General features: G+C 51.7%; 6 protein-coding genes across 6 annotated transcripts; 3 read left to right on the top strand and 3 right to left on the bottom strand.

Moving 5' to 3' along the window:
* On the bottom strand, positions 1-1769 carry CABS01_16727 (serine/threonine protein kinase-20; the record flags this gene model as incomplete). Its single annotated transcript, XM_060550057.1, has 2 exons — positions 1-511; positions 570-1769. Coding segments are annotated over 2 exons (1711 nt in total), but the record flags the coding sequence as incomplete, so codon positions are not given.
* Positions 1770-2264: 495 nt separating this feature from the next.
* Positions 2265-3285, top strand: CABS01_16728 (uncharacterized protein; the record flags this gene model as incomplete). Its single annotated transcript, XM_060550058.1, has 2 exons — positions 2265-2959; positions 3009-3285. The coding sequence occupies 2 exons, from the start codon at positions 2265-2267 to the stop codon at positions 3283-3285; spliced, it is 972 nt and encodes a 323-aa protein (XP_060404012.1).
* An 844-nt stretch (positions 3286-4129) lies between these two features.
* Positions 4130-4939, bottom strand: CABS01_16729 (mitochondrial chaperone bcs1; the record flags this gene model as incomplete). The annotated part of the gene is made up of 1 exon (XM_060550059.1): positions 4130-4939. One exon carries the CDS (start codon positions 4937-4939, stop codon positions 4130-4132), a length of 810 nt encoding a protein of 269 aa, XP_060404013.1.
* A 1287-nt stretch (positions 4940-6226) lies between these two features.
* On the top strand, positions 6227-7217 carry CABS01_16730 (uncharacterized protein; the record flags this gene model as incomplete). Its single annotated transcript, XM_060550060.1, has 2 exons — positions 6227-6483; positions 6530-7217. The coding sequence occupies 2 exons, from the start codon at positions 6227-6229 to the stop codon at positions 7215-7217; spliced, it is 945 nt and encodes a 314-aa protein (XP_060404014.1).
* Positions 7218-8796: 1579 nt separating this feature from the next.
* On the top strand, positions 8797-9196 carry CABS01_16731 (uncharacterized protein; the record flags this gene model as incomplete). The annotated part of the gene is made up of 2 exons (XM_060550061.1): positions 8797-8859; positions 8909-9196. The coding sequence occupies 2 exons, from the start codon at positions 8797-8799 to the stop codon at positions 9194-9196; spliced, it is 351 nt and encodes a 116-aa protein (XP_060404015.1).
* Positions 8945-10336, bottom strand: CABS01_16732 (uncharacterized protein; the record flags this gene model as incomplete). The annotated part of the gene is made up of 2 exons (XM_060550062.1): positions 8945-9116; positions 9684-10336. The coding sequence occupies 2 exons, from the start codon at positions 10334-10336 to the stop codon at positions 8945-8947; spliced, it is 825 nt and encodes a 274-aa protein (XP_060404016.1).
* Positions 10337-12816: the final 2480 nt, after the last annotated feature.

The raw sequence follows: 12816 nt of genomic DNA on the forward strand, positions 1-12816 counted from the left end.
GATCTAATTTGGCCCTAGCGCGAGCGACATTATCGAGCCAGCCTAGCAAGCGCTCACGAGCTTCCCCATGTCGATTTGTCACGTTACGGATGAGCCAACCTCTTGTTGTCTTCTCCGGAAGAGTAATACTTCCCAGCACATAGAGCATTGTGACACCCAAGGCCCACACGTCGCCTGGGGCCCCTCGTGTCCGTTGCATAATAAGATCAGGCGGGACATACCAAGGGGTACCACCGGGCAGCTCCTTCTCATCGATCGTCGTAGCTAGTCCGAAATCGAGAAGAACAGCGCCGCGCTCAGGCGAATAGGCGATATTAGCTGGTTTGATGTCATTGTGGATGACCCGTTGGTCCGCAAGATAGGCGAGGGCGGATGACGTGCCCTGGAGTATTCTTTGAGCGTCGCTTGTCTTGAAAGGCGAACTAAACCCGCGGTGGAGGGACGGGGGAAGCTGCTCGACAAGCATGGCAAAGACGCGGCCGTCGAAGGCCTTCAGGGAGATTATGTTTGGCTAATGGCCGTTAGCAGAGGTCGAACATACCGAACGTTTTCGGGGCGCAAAAACATACGTGATGTAGCTTTTCCAGGAACGACTTTTCTCGTTTCCAGATCGATGCGCATTTTATCAGGTCTTCGGCCGTCTTGCCTTTGTACCTGATCACCTTCGCCATAACCTTTTCCGATAATGCCGAGTGGCGGCCAGTGAAGAGACTGGCAGACAGCGTATCAGCGATTCGCTCAAGCCGATGAAATCTGTAGGTGGTCTGATTGCCGCACCGAGAAATCCCGCCGGCCTCTCTGTCCAGGGGCAGATAACTGACCTCGTCGTCCTTGACCTGCTTAGAACGGACGACGGCAACTCCTCCATCCGAGAGGTCTAGAAGTGGTGTACCGCCCGCTCGAGCAATCTTCCGCGAGGTTGGAATGGCGGGACCGAGGCCTTTAGCAACTTCGGTAACGGCGGCGTCAGTTGATTTGTGTGGTAAGTCCGTGGAAGTGGCAAGAACAACTTCTGCCACGGCCTTCTCCCGTCTTCGTCGCTTTGCACCATGTTGCTCCTCGCCGGAGGCAAGGCGCTTGGCGGTAACTGAATAGCTAGGCAGGCCTTCAAGTAAAGTGATGGTGAATTGCCTCCGCTGCATCAAGAAGTCGACGAGATGTTGCTCAGTCGTGAGGTTTTTGACCTCCGCCGAAATTCTCCACCTACCGGGCTTGATCACCTCGGTCTGGTCATACGATAGGCGCCGGCGGCTCGTTGGAGAGCATAAGCTGGTGAGATAGAAATCTACACACGATTTGTTGACCAGAACGCAGCTGTCGTCGGCAGGATCGTAGTAAACACTGCATCGAACTTGTAAAGGTACGAACCGCGTAGGTCTCGGGTCGCAGGGAGGGTCGTTGAGAGGAACACACAGAGTGAAATTCACGTCGTGCGTGCGCTGTATCACACCGACCATGTTCCACCCGCCAACTTTGTGCGGCAAAGGAATCATAGCAGAGTCAGTGTTGCGCGGTTGGCGGCGGCAGGCAAAAATAATACGAGCATCAGGCAACGAGGCGAGGGATGCGTTGGAAAAGGCCTCAATGATTTCGGTGAGCTCAAGACTGCCAGGAGTTGGTAATGTTGTTGCACTCGTTGCCGTGCAGGTCTCACTCTGCTCAGCCAATTGGCTGTTCTCTCGGTATTCTGCCTTGATCTGGTCTATGCGCCGCTGCAGATCAGCAGAGTCGCTAAAAGCCTGAGTTGATACGCTATTGAGAGAACTCATCCTGATAATGAAGGCGAGCAGGTGAGGCAGTTTAGCTTTGGGGAGTCCTTTAAAACTCTAGTACAGGCCAAGGTAGGGTGTTATAAGTAGTCCTCGAGGCCTTGTGAGGGAAATGCCCGGCAAGGTACCTGCGCACCTGCATTGGACCAGAGACAGGGAGCGACAGTTTAGCGCCTGCGCCCAAGAAGAGCGCGCGCTCGCTTATCGGACGGGTCGCAATTACTGCCAAGGCTGGCTGATGACTGGATCATGTCATCCCTCGTGTACAAGAAATCCCCAATCTTAACAATAACACCTTCTCCACCGCCCAACCTCCAAGCTGGCCATCCATCTTGTCGCAGAGTCCTTTCTCGCCACACATTCACTTTCCACGTCAATACACGCATCGAACTTTGCACATTACCAGCTACTTCATCCACCCGCCCGTACATTTGACGAACACGACCGCCCGACCGGCAATTCGACCGCGGTCAACACCCAAGACAGAATCACGCAATGCCCGCTTTCCAGCCGCCGAAAATGACATACGAGAAGAACAAGGCCTGGAGACGAATAGCTAAGCCGGACTTTCACAATCCAAAAATGATATGGGGTGACTACTGGCGGCGGTTCAATACTATCGCAGTCCCGCTCCTCGATGAGGACGCCTATTTCGCCGACGTTATGGCTGCTGCAAAACACGCCGAGAATCGTGGACACCTCGAGGAACTTCTCGCTGCGAAGCACGAAGAGCGCCGCCGAGATCTCGACAGTTTCGTACGCGACATCGCCCTTTCATCCATCAATTTCCGACAGCACTTCTCGTCTACAAGTACCCGCGATGCGGCACTCAAAATTGGCCAAACTGGCAGTATGGATAGCTTCATACAGTTTGTGTATGGTGTTATCTTCGGTTGGAGTAGGGCCGAGGATAAGCAGCTGATGCGCCTCACCACCGCCGGTGATACTAGCACGGTTGGAAACGGACCCGATGCCCGATGCGATGGCGATGCGCGAGATGATGTTTCCGAAGATGGAGGTGATCCATGGGAATACGAGAACACATTCCCCCCCGAGTTATGCTCCTCACCTGGCTCGGACGAACAAGTGGACGACCCGTGGAGCCATACTTTGCAGAGAGGAACAATGTATCACGATACGGACGAGACAATTTCGGAGCACCAATCTCAGTCATTACCATCCTTGGGTGCGTACGATGCAAATCAGTCTTGTCAGCGGAAGCAATAGAAGAAAAAGAAGGGGACTCCGTCGAACGGTCGCCCGAATCGACAAACACATCACCAAAATCGCCAATAACCCCAAGATTGTCATTCGGACTACGCCCCACGTCGCCGCGACCGACCGACGGTTTCTCCACCGTTGCCGCGACACCATTCTCGAAAGACTCTCGGTCAAGCACAAGCCCCTGTCCGGTACAGACCACGTCGCCTTGCACGTCACGTTCCTCACCAGAGCTCTCTCATGCCCAAGCAGTGGACAAATCCAACCGTCCGACAAGGGCAAGCATGCCTACTGAATCAGGAGATAAAAAGCAGGCGGGTCGATATGCGCGAGGCGGAAGCGGGGCTATAGCGCGTTGCTTAACCAGGAAGCGATCATATGCTCACGGGAGTGACGAGGAGACTGTGGACGAGGAATATCATCGCCGGAAGCGAAGAGTTACAACCGGGGACTCTCCTGTTAGATCATCGCGCCCTGTCTTTCCGGCCGGGACGGATGTAAGGACTGGCAAGTGGAGGTATGAAGACAGGTAGGCGTGCGTGATGGCATCACTGTAGCTTTGTGAAGATAATGATCAAGTATCGCCCACTTCCTGGGCTGTGTGGGGCACGGTAGCCGTACAACCCCGCGTGAGTAGTCACTACGTACCACCAGACTTCCAATGTAACTAACCAACTAGGTTAGGGACAGGGAAGATGACCAAGCCGTAGCCTGACAGCCATTACGGCACCTACGCACGGAAATTGTCGACACCTCATGGCCACGGCAGCCGTTCGCTCAGCTGCTCTTGTCTGCATCCAGTAATGTATTTGCCTCGATGTACAGCAACGGCCAGCTTTGCTAGCCCTCCCGGCAGGGTCGACGCCAGGATGGGTCCATCTGGCCACACACAGAGCGGTTGTCTGTCGGGTGCAGCATCGTCTCCTCACGCAAAATCTGTAATGTTTCCTGCTGACGCTCTGCTCCTGAACTGATGAGCGACTGGAAAATGTGCTGATATGGAACCATTCGTGAAACGCCTTTCATTCGTGTACTGTATGTCCCCATCCTGTACGGCATGGTGGCTCATCTGAAAAACCAATGTCTTAGGCAAGGGTCAAAACTACGAAATGTATGTGCAATACACACGTTGCCCCAACTCAATCGCTCTGAACCCAAGAACCACCTCTTGTCAGCGCTTTCTCCCCTCTAGTACGGGACACCCATCTCTCCACTTCGTTCAAGACCCCTGAAGGTGAGTTTCTGTTGGCTAGAAGGAAGGACAGAATGTCAGCAGGGCTGAACTCAAGCTCAGGTATCAAACCCGCAAATTGCACAGCTAATTGCCGGACTTCCTGGTTGTTGCTGACTCGCTTTTCTGAACTAGGAAGCTCTTCTCCCGACTGTTCGAAAACATGACAGAAGAGCTTGCGGGCCACATCAGCGTCAGCAAGCTGAAGTTCGATTTTCTTATCAACGCGACCTGATCGTATGAGAGCGTGATCGAGATGCTCTACGTGATTTGTAGTCATGATAAGAACACGTCCATTCTGCGAAGCCACGCCGTCGAGGACGTTCAGAAGCCCAGAGAGCGAAACAGTTCCGTGTGGTTTCCGTGATCGCCGTGACACCTCTGATCCTGATTCGAAATCATCCACATATGAGTCTCGAGATAGTGAGGTGCCGACTGCGTCAACGTCCTCCAGGAGAACGACACAGTGTTGAGGAAGCTCCCGGAACAGGGTATTGAGGTGCCCATCGTTGATTGCGGCAAGACTGACAACGTAGATGTCCAGTCCGAAACAACCCGCAACGGACATGCTGAGGCTGGATTTTCCGGTCCCCGGGCGTCCGTACATCAAGTAGCCCCTTCTATATGGTAGCCCGCGATTTGCATACCATGAACGAGCTTTTGGGTCGATGAACGATCGGACATCTTCAAGAAGCAACTGCTTCAGCTCTTCGTTCATGATGACGGTTTCAATAGGTCTGACGTCCCGAGTAATAGTTTTCTTCCAGCCGTTGTTGTGGTGCTCGAAAATTGAAGTTTTACCTTCAGATCGCCTTAGGTACTCCAGACGACATTCATCCATCAGACCCCGGAGGACTTCTGAAGAACGTCCAATGCAGGAAATCGTCATCGATTTGCGTGGAAATAGAGCCAATTCGTTTTGCGTGCATTGTAAAGTGAGACGGTGACCCTTATACCAGAAAGACAGTCGCTCTCCCCAAGGCGTAAATCGAAGAAGCTTTTGATCCATTGTGTTGGAGTCGCCATAACTTAAGGCTTTCTCTTGCCTATTGTCAACACGAGCAAGCGAGGAGATGGCGCTTTTGGAGAAGTCTTGAGCAGAAACCCATGATTCTAGCATTTCATATGCCTCATCAGGATCGTGGATAGCAGTCTTCGAAGCTGCGAAAAATTAGAATGGGACGTATTCATGGAGGAAGAGTATCGCCCACTCAAGTAGGTAGCCATCAACCCTCCCGCTGTCTCAAACAGAAGCTTGCCACAAAACACCAGTAGCCCGAAGATGCATAACAAGCCGGCATAGCTGTCAAGTTTCCCGTCGAGGAGCTGATGTAGCGCTGCATTGGCGCCAGTGAGGCCGGGAAAGAAAATGTCCACAATGGAGATATGGGGAGAAGTCGGGGGACTGGAATGTTGCATGATGCAGATAAAGGGAGACTGCTGTAGGCTATGTCTGTCAGGTATGAGTGTCAGAATGTTGAAAGATTTGGGAAGATACCAATTGAGAGTAATAACGAGAAGAGAAGGAGAAGGAGCGGACTGAGTTTTATACATAGAATCGCGCGCAGCGTGGGCATGCTAGGTAAGTATGTGAAGATGGGGGGATGAGAGCACGAGAGAACGAGAGGATGAGAGGATGGGAGGATGGGAGGACGAGGTGGGATGGGAGGATGGGGGGATGGGGGGATGGGGGGATGGGGGGATGGGGGGATGGGGGGATGGGAGGATGGGAGGATGTAGGTAAGAGAATTGGCTTCCTATACGCGGCCTCAATCCAGCTTCACAGACTACGACGTTGAACATTTGCCCACCAACCGTCCAATGAGTTAACCGAGCTCGCGTGAGAATTCGAATCTACTAGACCGCACTTTTATCAACCGGACCTTCTCAAACATCTACATAAGCCTTGGATTTTCGTTCTCTCTCATCGCAAAGAACGTCACACTGGAACACATAAACATTGGCCCAACAAGCACTGGCATCCTTATCTCCATTGTATTACAACATGAACCTGCCTCCTATTCTTCTTTACAGGACTGTTCGAGTGGCAGTACGACGACCCGATGGATCCCTTGTGACGACGGAAGGCGAAGAACAACAAGTCTTATACATCCAGCAGGACGGTATCATCGGTGGAACGGGTCAAGTCGCATTCCATCTGATGCAATATGATATGATGAGCATTCGAACAGAGATCATCCGCTTCTCCATCTATCCCGTCTGTAACTACGTTTGGAAGTTCAAAACTGATGACTGGAAATTGTAAGGACGCCTTTCTGACTCTGAGCATAGACCTAATAACACATAGGCAAGTGAAGTTTACGTCTCCATGGCAGCCCTTTGCGCAACTAGCTTGGAGTCCATCCCCGGAAGGATATTGCTGTACCGCATGGACCTACTTTGCTTGGGCACCTGGCGACGTAGCCGTGCGAATGGGCCCATCAGGTCTGGTAGTAGGATACGCCAGTCAAACCCTCACTGGTGGCCACGGCTCGCCCATCGCTTGTTCAATCGATATCCTGCATATCACTGAACATGACCGGATTGTCATTTTCCAGCCAGAAAATCCGACCTTGGCTCCTGTTCTTTCCCAGGCATTCTCAAATTCAGCCACCGAATGGGATATAGAGCCGAGTCCGCACTACTTTGAAGGCATCACGACGACAGGGTTGAACCCGTCCAGTACCCTAGATATGGCTGTGTCAGTTGAGGACAGAACTCATACTGCCGATGCAGTCCAATCGGGAAATAACATGAATGTCTCTGTACCACTCTGCGGTAGCAATACAGCCCCTACTAACCCACAGGGCGGCCGACCAGACTACGTTTCACCTCAGTCGTGGTCTTTATGCACAGACAATTCCAGTCCAGCTTCGGACTCAACACTCGACTTACGCTCAGATCCCCAAAATGCGCAATCTGCCACCAAGACTGAGAGCAAATTCCCAGAGGATACTATCAATGATCGATGTATTGTCGTCATACCTCTGCCGTGACCGATGAGCTAGGCTGAAGAGCCTGTAGTGTTGAAATTAACTGGGCTACTGGGGAGCTTGGAAAAAGATGAGGTCTTGATAGGAACGTGGGACCAATAGCTTGCAAATGTCGGCTACACATGGTTTAGGTGATTTTCTGTTTTGTTCCGTTTCTTATTCTCACCCTTTTTGGGGGGTTTGAGGGGCGAAGGGGGGGGGGGGGCGGGGCGACGATCAAAGTTGTGATTTCCGAAGGTGTCCTCGGATGTTAAAGTGGGACAATGACTCTAAGAGTTAGCTGTCAGTCTATTCTTGAATAATTGGGCATGACATCCACGTCAAAGACCATAGCTCTCAATGTGTGGCGCTGAATTATGACCTTTCTCACACTCATCCTCAACCCATCGCTTCCCTGGCCAAACTCCCACTGCTTATCGCCCTCTGGAGAGTTATAGAGCCATGACACCGAGCGACCAGGTATCTTCTTTCCCGGCAATAGCAGCACCGGCGTTGTGAACTAAGACTACAGGCGCAGCATCCTTCGGTGTGAGAAGGCTTGCTCGGAGGAAGGTCGGTGCTGCTGAGGCACTGGAAATCGCCAAGTTTGACAAGGATTGGGTTGCGAGACAACACCAGAACCAGAACGTTGGCTAAGTCTAAGTGCCGATGAGCGAGGGCGCCTAACTTTTCCTCCCGGGTCAAGATGGGCATATTTTGTCTCAAGCCTTGCCCAGCGTTGTTGAAAAGGTCATGTATCACCATGAGACTCTGACCTTTCTCATGTGCAGCAAATCAACCACACGAATCTAACCAAGGTGTCTAAACTGATCGACAAGTCCCAGTCTGAAATATCGCAATAACTTGGAACATGAGCCAGAGGAGCAAGCCGCATTGAAGCCACATTGTCGGAGAGGCGCAGGAGCCTCAACAAGGGCGCTCACAAACCCCAGAACGCCAGAAGCAGGAGGTTCTCTTCATGCTTGGGGACCCAAACCTGGACAGTGAGGATGCACGGGAGGAAGGATGCACGGAAGGAAGGGTGCACGGAAGGAAGGATGCACGGGAGGAAGGGTGCATCAGGTCGGGTGATTGCTTTTTTGTTTTTCGTCCTCGGGCCGACATATGTCCGCCCGCTTTGGGCTGATCAGGCGTCAAGTGAGGGGTGATGAGAGGCTTTGGTTGTGCGGCTTTTACCGTACAAAGACGTGTAGTCGCATCCTGTGATCTCTTCAGATAAGTCCCATCAGGTCCAATAGATGCTGTTGATGAGCCCGCTGCTGTCAGGCGCTTCGACTTCTGAAGCCAGACCAAAAGGCTAGATGGAATGACAAAGAACCCGGCCGAAACTGCACTCAAAAGCTCGGACAGAAGTCCCAGGTGGATGTAGGCATATTCTCCCACAACGCAACCACTGCCGTGACCATTCTAAAGGTTAGTATGCTGGCACACGCGCCTACCAAAAGCGCATCGTCTAACTTCTGCTTTTGCTTTAGGACCTGCAATACCACTTCCCGACCGCAAAATCGCCAACCTTGCAAACGAACTCGCGCAATATCCTTTGCGAACACCAAACTACTGTATCTCGAGAACATTAGATGGAATGAAAAAGATTCGGACGAAGGCTTCGACGGACACGAAGCTCCGTCAGAGATGCGAGGGACAAGTAGGCAATTCCCGAGCAATACAAACCACAACTGCTGATTACATCGTAGATCGGAAAGCTCTGTGTTGGGCCTGTTTGGCTCGATTTAGGTGATCTGGACACATATGAACCGAACGCAGACGTTGTGTTTCTGCTGGTAGACATGCGGAACTCCGAAGATGCCGTTGTTTACATCCATAACAGCGCCACCTCCGAGACGGTGGATATTGTTGGCAGCGATGACTTCGGAGGTCACATGGTCATAATAAAATGGGAGGCTGAACATTTTTTGAAGTGCTACGGTGCAATGAGAGTTGCTATGGTAAAGGCTAAGCTTCCTGAGGGCAGTTCTACATAACCTGCTTCCTGTAAGTCGTCAAGCGCAAAGCTGTTTTTCCTGAACACGAGAAGGAGATGAATGGAGATGCTGCCTTGTGCAGAGGCACAGTGAGTCGAATTGTTCCGTTGAACTGAAAGTGAGAGAGCACTTGGATAGCATCGATGGCGGTCAACTCATACACCTTGCCGTTGAGTGGAACTGAGAATTGTCAATTATTTTCGCTTTTATATTTCGCACAGAAGTTTGCACACCATCTTGAAGCACCAAAGGGCTACTGTCTTCAGAGTTGTCCTCGTCCACGTCATCAACTTCGTCCTCGCTGTCGCTATTGCCGTCGTCACCATCAACATTACCATCGCTGTGGTCATCACCGTCATCGCCGCTCCCATCATCCACATCATTATCCGCTACCTCGCAACTAGAGCGGGCATGGTGTCTGACGTCTATGCTGTCGCGACGTCGAAGGCTCGAGCTGGCTCCATCCCTCGGTGAAGAGGCATGGAACTGGAAATCATCAACTTCGCCAGTCATCATATCTTGGCCGATGAGAAGCTCCTCCCGATGCACAGGTGTCGGTGTTGTGGTGCCTCGAGATGCAAGTGAAGCGGGTTTGATGGCACCAAAACCACGGGCATCGCCTTTCCTTGAGCCTTGATTCACCCTTCCAATCGACATCGCATCGGCAACTCCACTGTGCCTAAGTTTCTTGAGCGGACTCTCAAGTTTGCTCGACTCTGTTGAGGCACGTTGTCGTTTGTGAATGGATGATATGCCTGCGAGATGGTCTTCAACTGCTTTGCCCGCTTGGATTTCAAAATCATCTGGTATCTCATGCTGAACTTGGTCGAACCATTCACGGAAGGAGGCATCAAATCCACTTGTCTCTGTCTTAACACCGAGTGCGGTAATTGAAGAGGCGAACAGACATATGTAGTAGGCAATCTCCCCAAAGCTCTCGCGGATCTTGTTCAAATGCCGGTAAGCTTGCTTATGTCGACTTCGAGTGGAGTTTGACATGGCCGTTGTCACAAGTGGAATTTTGAGTAAAGGAGCCATGCCCGTGAGACAGTATAGCAGGTCGACGTCCTGTTCGGGGTCCTTCAAGTTTTGGACGAAGGTTGCGAGAGGCTTGATGGTCGCGGGATGTTCATTCGCCATGTGGCATAGACGATAATAAGCCAGTATAAGAATGTAGAATTTTGGGGGGGGGGGGGGCAATGTTCAGAGCGGGAGTAGGGTGGAGGATGAGAATGGAAAATGGTTGGGAGGATGGGAGGGAGAGCGAAAGGATGAAATAGTGGGAGGATGGAAAAGTGGGTGGATAAAAGGATCAAGCGGACTGATGTAGCCAAGCTGGACTCTCGGCATACTTGTTTTTCAGCGAATCAGAGCACTCTTTTTCGCCCGTCTCCTGAGCGGCAAAGGTAGTACCAACATCAAGGGCGATCACAACGGCGAGAACAGTACGTCCAGAGAGGGAGAATCCAGCACTGGCATCGGCTCGTCCCACAATTCTTCATACCGACTGCAGCCGAATAACTCCCACTACTTTCGCAATAATCGAATGATCATTGGCTGACTAAGATTAGAAACCACACCATCCAATTATCAAACAGCACGGGCTTCGACAAATATTTCTCGCCCCCTTTCTTTCCTGACTCAATGGACATTTAAAGGTATTACGCCCACCAATACTCGGTTGTTGAGAAGCATCTGTACCTTCTCTGACCGTTTCTTCATAGTGTGCAACGGGCCGGTGCTGTCAATACTACTGACAGTAGCGGTCCAACAGCCCTAGTCACCTAATTCCAGTGACCTGAGAGACAAAGATACCTACCCACACAGGGCCACGATGCTTGTTTCCTGATGACCACACCCAATGCCCAGCCACTTGGATGCCAAGGTGGATTGTGTTACGCATCGTATTTTGGTACAGGACGCTCGTGCACGCCGTTCTGGCGCGCTGGCTTCGGTAACTGCTGCGCTTGGAGTTGATTCCGATGCTTGTCGAAAGTACTTTGAGCTTTTTGACAGTACTTCGCAGCACAGATATGAGCCGTAGTCAGCCGTCAGTGCCTGCTAGAATTCGTTTTGATCAGCGGAAAGTGGCTGTATGTAAGTAGCTTTGAGTAGGCGCTACAAGACGCGTGTACATGGAACATTGCCTGTCATGTAGAATCAGACTCTTTTGGTTCTTAGCACACGGGCTCCTTTTGGCAGTTTTGGTTCTGTCAGCCCACACGAAACGCTGGCAGGGATCCTGATCGATTACTCCAGAAATGGCTTATGCCAGAAATAGATGAACTCCGAGGCGTCACTGTTGAATCATGAAACAAAAGTCCCAATTTCTGAATAGGCGCCATCAAGTTTTCCACGAAATGCTTTACTCGACGAGATCTTACTCGACATACCACCAACGGATTACTATCTACTACCTGAGTCTCACGCGAACGCAAAGACGATTTTGGCTTACGCCCAGGTACTCCTGGCCTGTGCACTCAGACGATGATCAGCGCAGGAGGCCCTCACTGGCTTGAGTGCTTGCATGATGTGCGGCCCACGGTGAGAACAGGCCCACGCCCTCCCTTCGAAGGCGATAGCAAGGCTGACTATGCTTGTCAAGCCCTCAATTACCATCTGTCGCCCTGGGTGTGGATATACTCGACCTTGTCTCTCTGGGGGAGCATCGTGAGAGTAAATGATGAGACGACGCGAATGGAATGCTTGCGCGGCGTGGGCCGAAATGCTTTTGTGGCCATGACCCAACCTGCCACTGCACCAACTGGAACCGGCACAAAGGCCCCACTTCGTACCGAGCAAACCCGGACCCTTTTCTGAACCCCTCTCGGGCCGTACATTCCCGGACGCTGGGAATGCGCTTAAGGGACACGATTGTGATCCTCTGAGTAAGAGCAATGAGCTGTTGCTCACGATTTAGATGGTTGTCATGCATTTCGCAGTATAGCTGGTGCTAACTCATGGTGATGGGTTGCATCGTAACACTTCGGTTCGCATCTCGTGCCGAACGTCGGGTTCCGAAGAATCATCTCACAACAGTCTTCGCGGGAGGTTTAGAGCCGTCGGAATATCAAAGTCCTGGTATCATTCCACTCTGTGTCTGGTAGGGTCACCACACAAGCGCCCAACCGTCAAACCTAGAAAGCAAACCTTCGAAGGCCAGGTCGAGCTGGTAAGCATCCTGTCTAGTACTGGAGCCTTTCATCTCGTTGGCAGTACGATGTGGAGAAGCTCAAATGTCGAACGACAATATATGTATCTAAGGGTAACCGCGGTGCCAAAAAGCCGGGAGCCAAGCTATTGTCATTGGAAAAGATAGCTCGGTCACTCTCCAGCTCCTGTCACACACGTCCTAGACCTGCTCGTAACCTTCCTTCCATACACTCAAACCCCATGCGCACCTAACCATTTCCATTCAACGCTCAAGCTTGGAAGGTGTTCAGTCGACAATCGTATGTCACTCGAGGGGGGTGCAAAATTCGCCTGGCTGACGGGGCCACTGGTTTCAACCGCCGTGTCTTCTGAGATCACCGTTCCGGCGAGTTCGTAAACACATGTGTATCGTTATCGGTGTCTATTGATTCAGCCTCGGTACTCTTAGACGCAGACTTCGGTCGCTC

The sequence above is a fragment of the Colletotrichum abscissum genome (assembly GCF_030869225.1).
Source record: "Colletotrichum abscissum strain IMI 504890 chromosome Unknown Scaffold_138.1, whole genome shotgun sequence".
Taxonomy (NCBI): domain Eukaryota; kingdom Fungi; phylum Ascomycota; class Sordariomycetes; order Glomerellales; family Glomerellaceae; genus Colletotrichum; species Colletotrichum abscissum.